At 37.8% G+C, this 16,325-nt stretch overlaps 1 protein-coding gene across 2 annotated transcripts in view; it reads left to right on the top strand.

Moving 5' to 3' along the window:
* The window catches only part of PHF14 (PHD finger protein 14), a 138,954-nt gene extending 131,750 nt beyond the window's left edge, over window positions 1-7,204 (top strand). For both annotated transcript variants that reach the window (XM_028156434.2, XM_054726410.1), the window contains one exon: window positions 7,025-7,204. In XM_028156434.2, coding sequence (XP_028012235.1) covers window positions 7,025-7,099 — 75 coding nt within the window. In that variant the 3' untranslated portion in view covers window positions 7,100-7,204. The remainder of the gene's footprint in view (window positions 1-7,024) is intronic.
* Window positions 7,205-16,325: the final 9,121 nt, after the last annotated feature.

The raw sequence follows: 16,325 nt of genomic DNA, 5'->3' as shown, positions 1-16,325 counted from the left end.
TAATTTTACAGTATAGCCCTAGACTTTCTAATTAAATATGCAACTCCTGTCATAAGAAAAAAAACACACCCTCTTACGCTTTTTTACAATAAATTTAATTAAGCATTTCTTGTAAGTTCATTTCAGTATCTATCATGGCCCACTAAAGTTGGAATTCAGTTGTAAAATGGTAGATTAATTGCTTTTTGTATTAAATGAAATAAGAATCTCAAATATGCAAAGTCAGGAAATTTAATTGTGTTCTTCAATTGCTTATTCAATGCATTGGAAAACTGAATGCAGAAGTACGGAAAAAAAGGCCAAAGGTTGTTAAATGTAGCATATCACACGCATTTTGCACTTTACTTAATGATCCAAGTATTTATTACTATGAAGTAAATGTACTATTTAAAGAATTATGGTGGAATTGTACAACGTTAAAACTCTAATTAATTTTAGTCTGAAGCATGGAGCGTGCTTATTTTGCCTAAAACATTTTCATTATCGTATTTTTCCAGTTATTAAGATAAATTTTTCCTCATTGTGCATCACTAGCATATTTTCTCTATTAAAAGCACAATCTTAAAAGCTGTTGTGAATTATATCTGGTATGTGTTTTAAAGGAACAAAAGAAAGTTAACCACAGGTTGGAACAATAACTACAGATTAAGTGTGTCTACATATTTTTTACCAAAATATACGTATACTAACAATTTTAAAAGGTTTATTATTAAAGCATACAGATGATTATGACTATTCACTTGAATCCAACTACAATAACTCTTCTTTAAGTCATCAATGGAATATTTAAAATCTAAAGAAAATAGAAATACTTGTAGTGTTTAGCTGCATCTTCTCACTTCACTTTACTGCTGTATCCCTGTGTGGTTTTGTCTGCTGTGAATAACAAATTCAGTAAAATAAAAAAAGCTGACATCATTCTCTTTGAAAACATAGACCCCCATTAGGCTTACTTATTTCCAAAAATAGTTCAAATGGACAAATTATAAAGGGATTTATTAAAAGAAAGTTTATGTTTTCTGATTGAGAAAGTAATCCATGCTCAGAGTAGAAAAATAAGAAAGTACATGAAAGCCAGACAAAATAAAAATTAATAACAATCTCTATGAACATTTGAAGTACTCAAGAAAGGAATTTTAAGTAGAATGATGGAACACAAAATATTTATTTTAGCTGTATTATTTCAGTGTAGTGGCTACAGATGCTTCAGGTGTTCTCTACATAAAGTCTTTGAGCATATTTTGTATTTACTTTGAATTAAGAAAACTTTCATTAAGTAGCCATTTTTATTTTTTAATCTTTTTGTTTTGAAATAATTTTAGACTTACAGAAACGTTGCCAAAATAATACAAATAATTCTCATTTGCCCTTCATCCAACCAAAAGGTTAATGTTAATATGGATCACTGGTTTACCTTCATCACTTGGTTAAAGTGGTGCTTGACAGGTTTCTCCACTCTAAATGTACTTAAAGCCATCTTTAAAGATATGAAGAAACAATGAGGAAAGTTATCCCTTTGTATAATTTTTACCCTTAAAAGAAATAATTTAAAACTTGGCAGTCTACAGGATAAATATAGTCATCAGTACTTGTGGACTGTAATGCTTTTGTTTTTTATTAATCCTCACCCTAGGATATTTTTCTATTGATTTTTTTTTTTTTTTTTTTTTTTTTTTTTAGAGAGAGAGAGAGTGGAAGAGAGGGGCAGAAACAGAGAGAGAGAAACATTGATTGTTGCCTCCCTCACGCTCGCACCCTATCCAGAGCTTGGGTTTGAGCCTGCAACCAAGGTGTGTGCCCTTGACCAGAACTGAACCTGGGACTCTTCAGTCCTTGGGCCAAGACTCTATCCACTGAGCCAAACTGGGTAAGGCTGGAATTTGAATCTGAATATTACCTGAGCTGTAGAAATTCCAGCTGCTAAAATAATTGGAATTTGTCTGGAGTTGGTTACCTCCTTAAGAGAAAGGAAAAGCTGGATGGATACGTTTTATTAATTGGCCTCCATTCTTTGAACTATCATGAGAAATAAGTCAAATTTGTAAATAAGGAAAAATAGAGGGCACTTTTCTTGCAAATTGATGGTGCAAGTGAAAGCTGAATGACTTTTAAACAAAACCTTGAAAGTTTTATTTAGTGGTAAGAGGGATTTAGTGTAGATAAACATGGCAGTGTTTTTACTTATTTCTCTGTTAGAATAACTATTTTAGTCTCACATCACTGGAAGCATTAGACCAAGCATGTCAAATTGGCAGCCCAAGGGCCTCATGCAGCCCACAGGAATACTTTTGCTGCCCAGCCAATATAACGGTATGTAAGAAACGTTTTAATAAAAATTTTGTAACTGAATTTTTACACTATCCTATTATACATAATTATTAATAATGAACTACAACATTTGCTACTGCCTGATTACTATAAACATGTGGCACTCATTTCCCTTACATGCCTTACGCGCAGGCGCACCACTTCTCTCCACTAATACCAGCAGCGAATATTTTAGCAGCCGATTGCCACATCATTAGTCTTCTACTGATTTGCTTGGTATGCGCAGCAGCAGGAAATATTTCGCTTTCATAGAACAAGAAAAATAGGTTTATTTGCATTACGCTTATTAATTTTCACAGTTATTCAGCGTCTGGTAACTTAATGTTCAAGAAAAAATATTAATTTTTATTAAAATGTTCTATTATTTTATGTTAACGATTACTTACTTATTTCAGCCCTTTGTATTCAGCATATGTTTCTATGAAAATTGAAGCTTTTGTTTTTTTGCGGCCCACATAAGCTTAAACCTGGTTTATTTGGCCCGTGTTAGCCTTTGAGTTTGACATGCTTGCATTAGACCATAATTACATGGCCCATACGTGCCTAGAAATTAGTGTTCTCACTACAACAATGCTGATGGTGTGAAAAGAGCAAGATGGCTAAGGGATCACATTTAGTCACTTGACCTTATGAATGTTATTGTTATATGTGTGGGTATTCTTGAAATTCCACACATAAGTAGCAGATCTGCAAGGATGTTATAATCAACACTTTTTTTTTGGAGTATGAATTAACAAGCTTAAACATTACGAGGTAAATCTGTCTACTTTCCAGCAGCCCCAAAGGATACATTTTCTTGCTGACTGCTTCAGAACACTTCGTGAAACACATGTCAAACCTGTCAGGGCTGTCACCAAGAAAATGATCCGTGTGGCAAGGGTCTTTCCCTGGGAAACAAACAGATGTCTTTCCTCAACAAAGAGTGACATAACCCTGCCATCTATTAGAGAAATGTTTGCCTGCCTTTAATTCCAGTAGTGAAGGAATTTTTGGTAAAATCGTTTCCTTTCTTTGCACTATCATTCATTATTCAGCCATTTGTCAGTGGCACTTGATTTGCTGCCTGCACTATTTTAATGTTTTTTATTATCCCCGAGTTACAATTTTCTTAACAAAAATTGATCTGCAATGTTGGAAACACAAATAAACACTTTTTAAAAAAGTAGAAGAAGAAGCCAAAGCAACCTCTAACACCCTTTCTGGAGCTTTATTGTCTCTAATTCATCTATTACTCTTATTTTGATCATTTTCATGATGCGATTCTATAGCAGTTATGATGAATTATACTCTAGCAGTAAGGGTTAAATGCCTTTCCACCCCTCCATAATTCTTTTTCCATCCAGGTCACAGCTATCCTTGTACAAAGGAAGACAGAGATTGGATCTTGTTACTTAGACAACTGTTTTAAAGGCATAGAAAGGCAAGATATTTTAAGACATGTCTTCAGCATAAAGGAGAGTGTGCAACAGATTTTGCACCTGTCCTGAACAGAAGGCAATGCTAGAAGAGACGTGCATTGACAAGCCATATTTTCTTACTCAGAGAAATTTAACAATAAAAAGACTGGCATTATATTAAGAAAGTTAGTTAAATAGGAAAGTAAAGCATATAGATACTTCCTAGCCCTCAGGGACATTATTAAGCCTTTACATTCTTATTTTGACTTAGAGCATCATTGAAGGTTGCTAGGAAAACTGGATAACCAAGCTTCTTAAACCAGTGAGTCTTATTGGTGTGGGAAGTTAGTAGACTCCACATGATAACGGCTCCATTCTTGTACATAATAAAGGATATGAACTTGATAATAGCTATCTTGGCTGATTTTGCTTCAAGCATTTTTGCTTATTAAAGCTTTTAGTACTGTTCTAAGCTAGCAGTGTGACTACTGGGTAAGAAAGAATATTACACTTTTCCAAATTATATATTAGTTTAGGCAGAACTTTCTTTTATTCAATTTTTACTCTGGTGTTTCACATAGCTCAGAAAACATTCATTGGACTCCAATTATATATTAAACTAGTGTCCCGGTGCATGAAATGCGTGCACGGGGGTGGGGGTGGGGGTGGGGTGCTTCCTCAGCCCAGCCTGCACCCTCTCCAATCGGGGACCCTTTGGGGGATGTCCAACTGCCGGTTTAGGCCTGATTCCCTGTGGAATTTGGCCTAAACTGGCAGTCAGACATTCCTCTCGCAATCTGGGACCACTGGCTCCTAACTGCTCACCTGCCTATTTGCCTGATCGCCCCTAACTGCCTCTGCCTGCCTGCCTGATTGCCCCTAACTGCCTCTGCTGCCTCATCGCCCCTAACTGCCCTCCCCTGCCGGCCTGATCTCGCCCCCAACTGCCTTCTCCTGCTGGCCTGATCTCACCCCCAACTGCCTTCCCCTGCCGACCTGGTTGCCCCCAACTGCCCTCCCATGCCGGCCTGATCGCCCCTAACTGCCTCTACCGTGGCCCCCGCCACCATGGCTTTGTCCGGAAGTCAGTCAGACATCCAGAAGATGGCCGGTCTACCCGGTCTAATTAGCATATTACCCTTTTATTAGTATAGATAGCTTATATAGGATAGGATTGCTTAAATGGGGGTGGGGGAAGCCTTTTTCATCAGGAGGAGATGCTCTTGGCAGACAAAAATACATAATCCCTATATCTGGACTGATAGGCAGCCATATGCACTATACTGCCAAACCGGTCATTAAAAAATTAAACTGCTTTCTTACACCTTACACCAAATAGCTGTTGCCCTTAAAACCCCTCCTCAGCCCCCACCTTAGATTCTGCCTTCGCAGTTCACCCAAATTAGGTTCTGATTGGTCAGTTTCTATGCCAGTCAGCGTCAAAAGCTCCGCCTCCTAGGCAGCCATTGGCTCCTCACAGCTCACCCAGATTTGGTTCTGATTGGTCGGTTTCTCTGCCTATCTCCGGGCCTGATCAGAGAGACAGGGCTGATCACCAGCCCTGCACTGCTAGTGAGGCCCGGAGAGAAAGAGAGGCAAGGGCTGATCAACAGCTGCCATGGAGGCTGGGGATCAGACCCTGCTTCTCTCTCTGGGCCTGATCCGCAGCCCCCTCCGCAGTCAGGACTGACTTCCAGTGTTCGGTCGTCCATTCAGTCATTTTGGATGTTACAGACCGTGGCTTCATATATATATATGCCCTGTTTGATGGTAGGAATATATGATAAAAAAGATAAAGCCCTTCCTTGAGGAATATATAGACGAATTCAGTGCTAATTAACAAACATTTCTTGCCACTTTTACCTGCTGATTTAATACTTTCTGTCAGTGTCTCGTCTGAAGAAGGCAGTGGAAAGTGTAGATTAGTAGTTACTTTTTATTATGATGTAATTAAAATGTAACCTCTAGAATTTTTTGTCTAAAAGTGGAAACTACTGGTTCATTCAGAGGTTTTCAAGAGTCAACGGAACATAATATTTACAGTGGCTTTCTATGCTTAGAGAAATATATTAAAATTACATTGCCAAGATGACATTTGAAACACCATCCCTTACATAGCTCTAATATTCGGGTTAGTTGATAATATTGATAATTTCTCTACTTTCCTGGTGTCAACAAAGTCTGAATCACTAATGCTATTGAATTTAGAGATAAAATATATAAAGGAAGCTTTCTCCAACTTAATGTTTACAGGTAAAGTGTGGTTTTTCATGGAAAACAAATATGTATACCATGATCTGCATTTGTTTATACGATCAGTTTACTAAGCAAAACTCAACAATGATTTAACTGAATTGAAATTTGTTTTACAAGATACAGGGTGATGCGTTTGGTGATACTGATATTATTACTGTTATCTAGAGATACTTAAGAAATTTCTACTGCTTTAATTAACTCAGTCAAGAGTTAGGCAATGCTTTTTACTTCTTTAAAAATGAAAGATCTTACTTAATAAATAAAAAAAATATTAGAAAAGCAAGACTGCTTTGTGCTTGGGTATTGTTGAAGGAACAGATATGATGAGATGGGTTTCAAATTGTGAGATGAAATATTTTTCCAGACTCTCATTATTTATACTTTGGAGGTCGCCGTTTAATAATGAACACCAGAAACACTTTGTTCCTATGGAACCAGACGTGATGTCACTTCATTTATTCACCATGTTCCACAGGAACCCGCTCTGAGTTATGAGGCCACCACCTAGAATCGAAGCTGGAGACAATTGTAAGCTTTCTCTAGTCTGTCATGCCCATGTTTCCTATTTTAGAGCTGACTGATCTTCAGATAACATATGGTGGTGCAAGTAATTGGAAAATTGGCAGACCTGTCAAGAAAGTATGCTAGATGACACAAAAATGCCATGCTTGGAGCACATAGTGTCTCCGAAGTTAAATTTATTGTTTTTCATCAAATGGTGAAGTAAAAATACCTGACTCACCCCCTTTAAAAGGACACTTTTTAGTGGCAGGTGTGATTTCAAAAGACATTTTTAGGTAGTTGATAAAATAAGTTACTTTAAAAAATATAGAAATTTTTAGGCAATGTGTAGTATAAAACAGCACCCAATATAAATATTTAAATGTTACATAATTTTTGCATTTTGTTATAGCCTTTTCCCTAGGATTACTAGAATCATAATAGTCAATTCTTCAGAGAAATAGAGTTAAAATGTATTAAGTATACCCGATAAAAATGCCCTAAAGTTTATATTTTAATGTTTTCTAAAATTTATTTCACAGGAAGATGAAAATGAAGCTGAAAGAAAAAATATATCTCAGGAGCTCAGCATGGAACAGAAAAATCCAAAGAAATAAAGGATTTTCTGTAGTGTTTTGAAAAGTTTGCAACTTATGTAGTAGCAGATAAAATTTCTAATTGTAAAATGTTAATTGTAAAATCTTAATCTGCAAAATGTTCTGAATAAAGTTGTTGAAAATGAAATAGGAGCTTGCATTTGAAATTTGTATGTTTTTAGAGCAATTTAAACTTTTATATAAAAGTTAGGCCTTTAAAATATACATTTTTAAAATTCTTAACTTAATCTGTAACCTAAATGTTAGTACATCTGAATGACCTGAAAGAAAACTGAGTCTTTTATCCCCTTACTAGTCTCTGTTGTCTTCTTCAAGGACCTTAACAGAATTCCAGTTAAATTTGTAAAGAAAAACCAGCATAGTTCAAAAGTGAACAAGTGCACGTGAAAACACTTAAAATCAACCAATGCCACAAGATGAAAGACCATTTTCTGATTTCAACATATATAAATTTATATATCACCTAATATCCTAGGATTGCAGGTAAAAGCTAAAAAGAAATGATGTAACATTTTCTGTGGCAGAAGTAGGGCCATAACTTTTGATTCATAAAATATTTACTAAGGACCTACTATGTACTGGGCCCTATACACTTTTCCTGGACATTTCAAGAACAGTTTGCACCTGTTTGGCTTAGGGATTCCATAAAATTTTTTTGATTACCATCTTTCTCAGTTCTCAGCAACCAGCCATTTTTCTTTCCCTGGTTCTAATTCCCAAGCTATCATTTTCCAACTACAGTAGGAGCAAAGAACCTACTTGCTATTTGCAGAGCCAAATGTTTTTGATAGATGTCTTTGTTTGATTATTTAAGGCAGACTTGCTTAAAGTAAGAGACATAACCTTGGAAGGCTTATAAGAGAATGTCAGAAATACAACTTCCTCCCCGTGAGAATACAATCCATGTACTTGCCCTGTGGCCATAGTTTTATCACATGTGTCTGACAAGCTCAATGAAGGTGTGACAGTGGGACATGCTGGCAGCTATGATACAGTGGGCTGAAGTGGGAAAACTGCAACTAGGCAAGACAGAAAATTCATTGCTAAGTCCCAAATAATGCACCATATGTGGATATCAGGAAAATAGCTGTACCCCACTGACTAGGAAAAGTCTGGGAAGGTGGGTCAAAGTCTGCAGAGGGCTTTCACAATTAGCAGATACAAATTAATTTGACTTTCCCCCTATTTTTTCCATTTAGTGTCACTTTTGAAAAGAAGCAATAATACATGATTCATACCATAGTTTACATGTATTATAGTTATTATTTGCAGGCACTATGCTAAATGCTACTTGGTATGCATTATGCCACTAATCATCCCAATGAATATATAATATAGTTCCTATTATCCTTCCCATTTTATCAATGATTAACCTGAGCCTTAAACATGGGAAATAAGTTAACCAAGGTTACGTAGCTTGTAATTTAATTGGCAGACCCAAGCAGTCTCACCCCAAATATCACATTTTATCACATGAAATTCTCAATTCCATACTTTTTTTCAATCTACTATTCTCCCCTGTTCTTCTTAGCACCTCATTCATTACCTCCTCCTCCTCCTTTAGTTATTTCTTTCCCGCACCTTCTTAGTACACTTCATTCATTTTGAAGACCTGCTTGAGTGAAATAAGTGAAACAATTATAACTACTACTAGAGGCCCGGTGCACAAAATTCGTGCACGGGGGTGTGTGTCCCTCAGCCCAGCCTTCACCCTCTCCAATCTGGGACCCTTTGAGGGCCTAAACGGGCAGTCGGACATCCCTCTCATAATCCAGGACTGCTGGCTCCCAACTGCTCACCTGCCTGCATTCCTGATTGCCCCTAACCACTTCTGCATGCCAGCCTGATTGATGCCTAACTGCCCTCCACTGCAGGCCTGGTCACCCCTAACTGCCCTCCCCTGCAGGCCTGGTTGCCCCTAACTTCCCTCCCCTGCAGGCCTGGAACTCCCCAACTGCCCTCCCCTGCAGGCCTGGTCCCTCCCCAACTGCTCTCCCCTGCAGGCCTGGGTCCCCCCCAACTGCCCTTCCCTGCAGGCCCAGTCGCCCCCAATTTCCCTCTTCTGCAGGCCTGGTCTCTCCCAACTGTCCTCCCCTGCTGGCCTGATCTCCCACAACTGCCCTCTCTTGCAGGCCTGGCACCTCCCAACTGCCTTCCCCTGCTGGCCATCTTGTGGCAGCCATCTTGTGTCCACATGGGGGTAGCCATCTTTGACCACATGGGGGCAGCCATCTTGTGTGTTGGAGTGATGGTCAATTTGCATATTACTCTTTCATTAGATAGGATTCCACCTGCTCCAGAACATGAATGCCCTGCTTTATCTTTTTACATTGAGGTATGATGGAACAACAGGTATGAAGGAATCTTATTGCTTTTCTATGGTTTTTCAATAACTTTCTGGCCATATTTTTCAGTAGAGTGCTTATTTAATTATTAGTATGCTGTCATCTCAGCTCTTAATTTTTTAATTTCTAAAACAAGTTTTAGGTATGAGAGACACAGTGACACTCAGCCATCTAGCAGGCATTTTAAATATTTAAATTTAAGTGATACCTTTAACCATTCAAAAACCCCAGTCCCTTTCTAATTTTCTTTTCTAAATATATACCCCTTGGTTTAGGATAGTGAGTAGGACAGTAGAACCACTGTAAATTTCCTTTAGGAAAAATGCACCATGTGCGTTTCTCAAAGTTTTAGGGTCCATACATCCATGCCATAAGTACATACTTATAAATCTTGCTATAATGCTAAAATTGCCCACATTATGTGAATGATTAAGCTAGTCACTTAATTTGAATGAAATTATGCATATAATTTATATTATGAATATAATGCATATCATTGATTATATTAATGTTAATTAACATATTATTATGATAATGCATATAATAACTCTATAGACTATTACATATTTTAGCTCAGGTTACCATAACAAAATACCCCAGGCTAGTGGCTTAAACAACTGCCAACTTATAACAATATCTAAAGGACCAAATTCCCTTCTAATTCATGATTTCTGTATAATTTCCACCTACTCAATCAAACTGTACTGTCTTCATGTTAGTTACTGAGCTATATTTCTTCACATCTTCAAAGAATTTAAAAGCAACACAACTTTTAATCAGTATTTTTCTCTATCATTCTGATGAATAGCATTTAAAAAAAATATTCAGAATTCTCTTTCCTCAGGTCTATGGAACAAACAACAGAAATAGCAAGAGGTGTTATGTTGTTCTCTAATGGAATGTACTGGGCATTAAGATGCCCAAATTCTTAAATTCACTCAACAGAACTTTCTTAGGACCCACTTATATGCTATGCACTGTCTATCATTGGGGATTCAATAACAGACAAACTTTCTCTGCTGTCACTGTCTTGAAATTCTTAAAAATGCTTAATTTTTTAATAAGGGGCCTTACAGTTTTATTTTGCAATTGGCCTGCAGAGTACATAACAAGTGCTACTAACATGTACTGCTTTTATATTTAAACTAGAGGCCCGGTGCACAAAATTCGTCACGGGGGAGGGGGTGTCCCTCAGCCCAGCCTGCACCCTCTCACAATCCAGGACTGCTGGCTCCCAACTGCTCGCCTGCCTGCCTTCCTGATTGCCCCTAACCACTTCTGCCTGCCAGCCTGATTGATACCCAACTGCTCCCCTGCCAGCCTGATTCCCCCTAACTGCCCTCCCCTGCATACCTGGTCACCTCTAACTGCCCTCCCCTGCAGGCCTGGTCACCCCCAACTGCCCTCCCCTGTGGGCCTGGTCCCCCCAACTGCCCTCCCCTGCAGGCCTGGTCACCCCCAACTTCCCTCCTCTGCCAGCCTGGTCACCCCTAACTGCCCTCCCCTGCAGGCTTGATCGCCCCCAACTGCCCTCCCTTGCAGGCCTGTTCCCTCCCAACTGCCCTCCCCTGCTGGCCATCTTGTGGCAGCCATCTTGTATCCACATGGGGGCAGCCATCTTTGACCACATGGGGGCAGCTATCTTGTGTGTTGGAGTGATGGTCAATTTGCATATTACTCTTTTATTAGATAGGATTGTTATTATTGGAATATGTTACATAGAAAGAAACACCCGTTTTAAATGTGCAGTTCAATAAATTTAGTATATATATCTATGTAGTCATCAGTCGAATCTAAATATAAAGCATTTCCATCACTTCTAAAAGTTTTCTTGTGAAATTTTGTAATCACTAATACATCCCTACTAAAGCCACTGATCTGCTTTCTTTCTTTTTTTTTTTTTTTTTTTTTTTTTTTTTTTTTTTTTTTTTTTTTTTTTTTAATTAATAAACTATTATATATTTATTCCATGAAATTTATTTTCTTGGCTTTGTTTTTTTTTTTTTTTTTTTTTTTTTTATTTTTAATATTTTTATTGAGGTATTATATGTGTACATATCTTACTATTACCCCCCCCCACCCCACACCCACACATGCCCTCCCCCCCCAGTGTTTTGCGTCCATTGTTTATGCTTATATGCATGCATACAAGTCCTTCGTTTGATTTCATAACTCCCCCACCTTTCCCAAACTTTCCCCCTGTACTTTGAAAGTCTGTTTGATGCTTTACTGTCTCTGTATCTATCTTTTTGTTCACTACTTTATAATGTTCTTTACTATCCCTAAATGAGTGAGATCATGTGGTATTTTTCTTTCATTGACTGGCTTATTTCACTTAGCATAATGTTCTCCAATTCCATCCAGGTTGCTGCAAATGATGAGAGTTCCTTCTTTTTTATGGCAGCATAGTATTCCATTGTGTAGATGTACCACAGTTTTCCGATCCAGTCATCCGCTGATGGGCACCTAGGCTGTTTCCAAATCTTAGCTATTGTAAATTGTGCTGCTATGAACATAGTGGTGCATATATCCTTTCTGATTGGTGTTTCTAGTTTCTTCGGATATATTCCCAGGAGTGGGATTACTGGGTCAAATGGGAGTTCCATTTTCAGTTTTTTGAGGAAACTCCATACTGTTCTCCACAGTGGCTGCACCAGTCTGCATTCCCACCAGCAGTGCACGAGGGTTCCTTTTTCTCCGCATCCTCGCCAACACTTGTTGTTTGTTGATTTGTTGATGATAGCCATTCTGACAGGTGTGAGATGGTACCTCATTGTTGTTTTGATTTGCATCTCTCGGATAATAAGTGACTTTGAACATGTTTTCATGTGTCTCTTGGCCTTCCTTCTGTCTTCTTTTGAAAATATTCTGTTTAGGTCTGTTGCCCATTTTTTTATTGGATCATTTATCTTCTTCTTATTGAGTTGCATAAGCTGCCTGTAGATGTTGGAGATTAAACCTTTATCAGTGATAGCATTTGCAAATATGTTTTCCCATGCAGTGGGCTTTCTTGTTGTTTTGTTGATGGTTTCTTTTGCTGTAAAAAAGCTTTTTATTTTGATGTAGTCCCATTTGTTAATTTTCTCTTTAGCTTCCATTGCCCTAGGGGCAGTGTCAGTGAAGAAGTTCTTGTGGCATATGTCTGAGATTTTGTTGCCTGTGGATTCCTCTAGTATTTTTATGGTTTCCCGTCTTATGTTTAAGTCCTGTATCCATTTTGAGTTTATTTTTGTGTATGGTGTAAGTTGGTGATCTAGTTTCATTTTTTTGCATGTATCTGTCCAGTTTTCCCAACACCATTTATTGAAGAGACTGTCTTGACTCCATTGTATGTTCATGCCTCCTTTGTCAAATATTAATTGAGCATAGTGGTTTGGGTCGATATCTGGGTTCTCTATTCTGTTCCATTGATCAATATGTCTGTTCTTGTGCCAGTACCAGGCTGTTTTGAGAACAGTGGCTTTGTAATACAGCTTGAAATCTGGTATTGAGATCCCACCTACTTTATTCTTCTTTCTGAGGATTGCTGAGGCTAGTCGGGGTCTTTTTTTATTCCAGATGAATTTTTGGAGAGTTCTTTCTAGGTCTGTGAAATATGCTGTTGGTATTTTGATGGGGAGTGCATTGAATCTGTAGATTGCTTTGGGTAGTATGGACATTTTAATGATGTTGATTCTACCAATCCAGGAACATGGTATGTTCTTCCATCTGTTTACGTCTTCCTCTATCTCTTTTTTCAGTGTCCTGTAGTTTTCTGCGTATAGGTCTTTTACCTCCTTAGTTAAGTTTATTCCTAGGTATCTTAATTTTTTTGGTGCGATGGTAAATGGGATTGCTTTTTTAGTCTCTCTTTCTGTAAGTTCATTATTGGTGTATAGAAAAGCCATAGATTTCTTGGCGTTAATTTTGTATCCCGCTACATTGCCGAATTCATTTATTAAGTCTATTAGTTTTTTGATGGAATCTTTTGGGTTTTTTATGTACAATATCATGTCATCTGCAAATAAGGACAGCTTCACTTCTTCTTTTCCAATTTGGATGCCTCTTATTTCTTCTTCTTGCCTAATTGCGATAGCTAATACTTCCAGTACTATGTCAAATAGAAGTGGTGAGAGTGGGCATCCCTGTCTTGTTCCTGTTCTTAGGGGAAATGGTTTTAGTTTTTGCCCATTGAGTATGATGTTTGCTGTGGGTTTATCATAAATAGCTTTTATTATGTTGAGGTATGAGCCTTCTATTCCCACCTTGTTGAGAGTTTTTATCAAGAAAGGGTGTTGGATTTTGTCAAATGCTTTTTCTGCATCTATTGATATGACTATGTGATTTTTATCTCTCAATTTGTTTATGTGATGTATCACGTTTATTGATTTGCGGATATTGTACCATCCTTGCATTCCTGGAATAAATCCTACTTGGTCATGGTGTATGATCTTTCTGATGTACTGCTGGAGCCGATTTGCTAGAATTTTGTTGAGGATTTTGGCATCAATGTTCATGAGGGATATTGGCCTGTAATTCTCTTTCATTGAGTTGTCTTTATCTGGTTTTGGTATTAGGGTGATGCTGGCTTCATAGAAGGAGCCTGGAAGTGTTCCTTCCTCTTGAATTTTTTGGAATAGTCTGAGGAGGATAGGTTTTAGTTCTTCCTTGAAAGTTTGATAAAACTCTCCTGTGAAGCCATCTGGCCCCGGGCTTTTGTTTGCTGGAAGCTTTTTGATGACTGCTTCAATTTCTTCCATAGTTACTGGCATGTTGAGCTGTTTAGAATCTTCCTGATTGAGTTTTGGAAGGTTGTATTTTTCTAGGAATATGTCGATTTCCTCTAGGTTGTCCAGTTTGTTGGAATAGAGTTGTTCGTAGTATTTTGTAACAATCCTTTGTATTTCGTCGGGGTCTGTTGTTATTTCACCTCTTTCATTTCTGATTTTGTTTATTTGGGTCCTCTCTCTTTGCTTCTTGGTGAGCCTGGCTAGAGGTCCATCAATCTTGTTTATCCTTTCAAAGAACCAGCTCTTGGTTTTGTTGATCTTTTGTATTGTTTCTTTGGTCTCTATGTCGTTTATCTCCGCTCTGATCTTTATTATTTCTTTCCTTCTGCTTACACTGGGCTTATCTTGTTGCTCTCTCTCTAACTCTTTGAGTTGTTGGGTTAGGTAATTTATTACCATTGTTTCTTGTTTTTTGAAGTAGGCTTGTAGAGCTATGAACTTCCCTCTCAGGACTGCTTTCATTGTGTCCCATAGATTTTGGATTGTTGTGTTTTCATTGTCGTTTGTTGCCATGATGTTTTTTATTTCTTCCTTGATGTCTTTGGTAACCCAGTCATGGTTTAATAACATGCTGTTTAGTCTCCAAGTGTTTGATTTCTTTGGGTTGTTTTTATTGTAGTTGATTTCCAGTTTTATGCCACTGTGATCTGAGAAGATACTTGATATGATTTCTATCTTCTTGAATTTGGAGAGACTTTGCCTATGTCCTAACATATGGTCTATCTTTGAAAATGACCCATGTGCACTTGAGAAGAATGTATATTCTGTGGCTTTGGGGTGAAATGTTCTGAAGATGTCGATTAATTCCATCTGTTCTAGTGAGTCATTTAGGATTGATGTTTCTTTGCTGATTTTTTGTTTAGAGGATTTGTCCAATGGTGATAGTGGGGTATTGAAGTCTCCTACTATGATTGTATTACTGTCCATCTCTCCTTTGATATCTTCCAGGAGTTTTTTAATGTATCTTGGTGCTCCTGTATTGGGTGCATATATGTTTACCAGAGTTATTTCTTCTTGTTGGATTTCTCCCTTTAGTATTATGAAGTGGCCTTCATTATCTCTTGTTATGTCCTTCACTTTGAGATCTAATTTGTCAGATATAAGTATTGCAACCCCAGCTTTTTTTTCATTTCCATTTGCCTGGAAAACCTTTTTCCATCCCTTTACTCTCAGTCTGTATGCATCCTTTTTTTTGAGGTGGGTTTCCTGTAGACAGCAGATATCTGGGTTTTGTTTTCTTATCCAGTCTGTTACCCTGTGTCTTTTGATTGGGGCATTCAATCCATTTACATTTAAAGTTATTATTGATAGGTACTTATTTGACGCCATTTTTATTCTATACCCCTGTGTACCTTCTTTGCTTCCTATTTCTTTCTTTTTTTTACAGCAGACCCTTTAGCATTTCTTTCATTGCTGGTTTGGTGGTGATAAACTCCCTTAGTCCTTTTTTGTCTGTGAAGCTCCTGATTTCACCTTCAATTTTGATTGATAGCCTTGCTGGGTACAGTATTCTTGGATTTAGACCCTTCCTTTGCATGACTTGGTATATTTCATTCCATTCCCTTCTGGCCTGATGAGTTTCTGTTGAGAAATCAGTTGCTAGTCTGATGGGGGTTCCTTTGTATGTAACTGTCTGTCTCTCTCTGGCCGCTTGTAAGATTCTTACTTTGTCGTTGGTGTTTGCCAACTTAACTATAATGTGCCTTGGCGTCGGTCTTTTGGGGTTCATTTTGCTTGGAACTCTGTGAGCTTCTTGGATTTGTGTGGGTTTTTTCTTCCCTATATCAGGGAAGTTTTCTGTTATTATTTCTTCAAACAGGTTTTCTATTCCTTGCTCAGTTTCCTTTCCTTCTGGCACCCCTATTATCCTGATGTTGTTTTGTTTTGTATTGTCCCGAAGTTCCCTTACGCTCTCCTCAATCTTTCTAATTTTTGTTTCTAGAAGCTGTTGTAATTGGGTATTTTTTTCCATCTTGTCTTCTAGCTCACTTATGCGGTCCTCTGCTTCATCTAGTCTACTCTTGATGCTTTCTATTGAGTTCTTTACAGCAGCGATGTCACTTTTCATTTCTTCTTGGTTCTTCTTCATTTCTTCTTGGTTCTTACTCATAT

This window comes from Eptesicus fuscus, chromosome 14 (genome assembly GCF_027574615.1).
Source record: "Eptesicus fuscus isolate TK198812 chromosome 14, DD_ASM_mEF_20220401, whole genome shotgun sequence".
NCBI classification, from domain to species: Eukaryota; Metazoa; Chordata; class Mammalia; order Chiroptera; family Vespertilionidae; genus Eptesicus; species Eptesicus fuscus.
The sequence above is the reverse complement of the archived record's forward strand: the minus strand, read 5'-3'. Positions and strand labels throughout refer to the sequence as shown.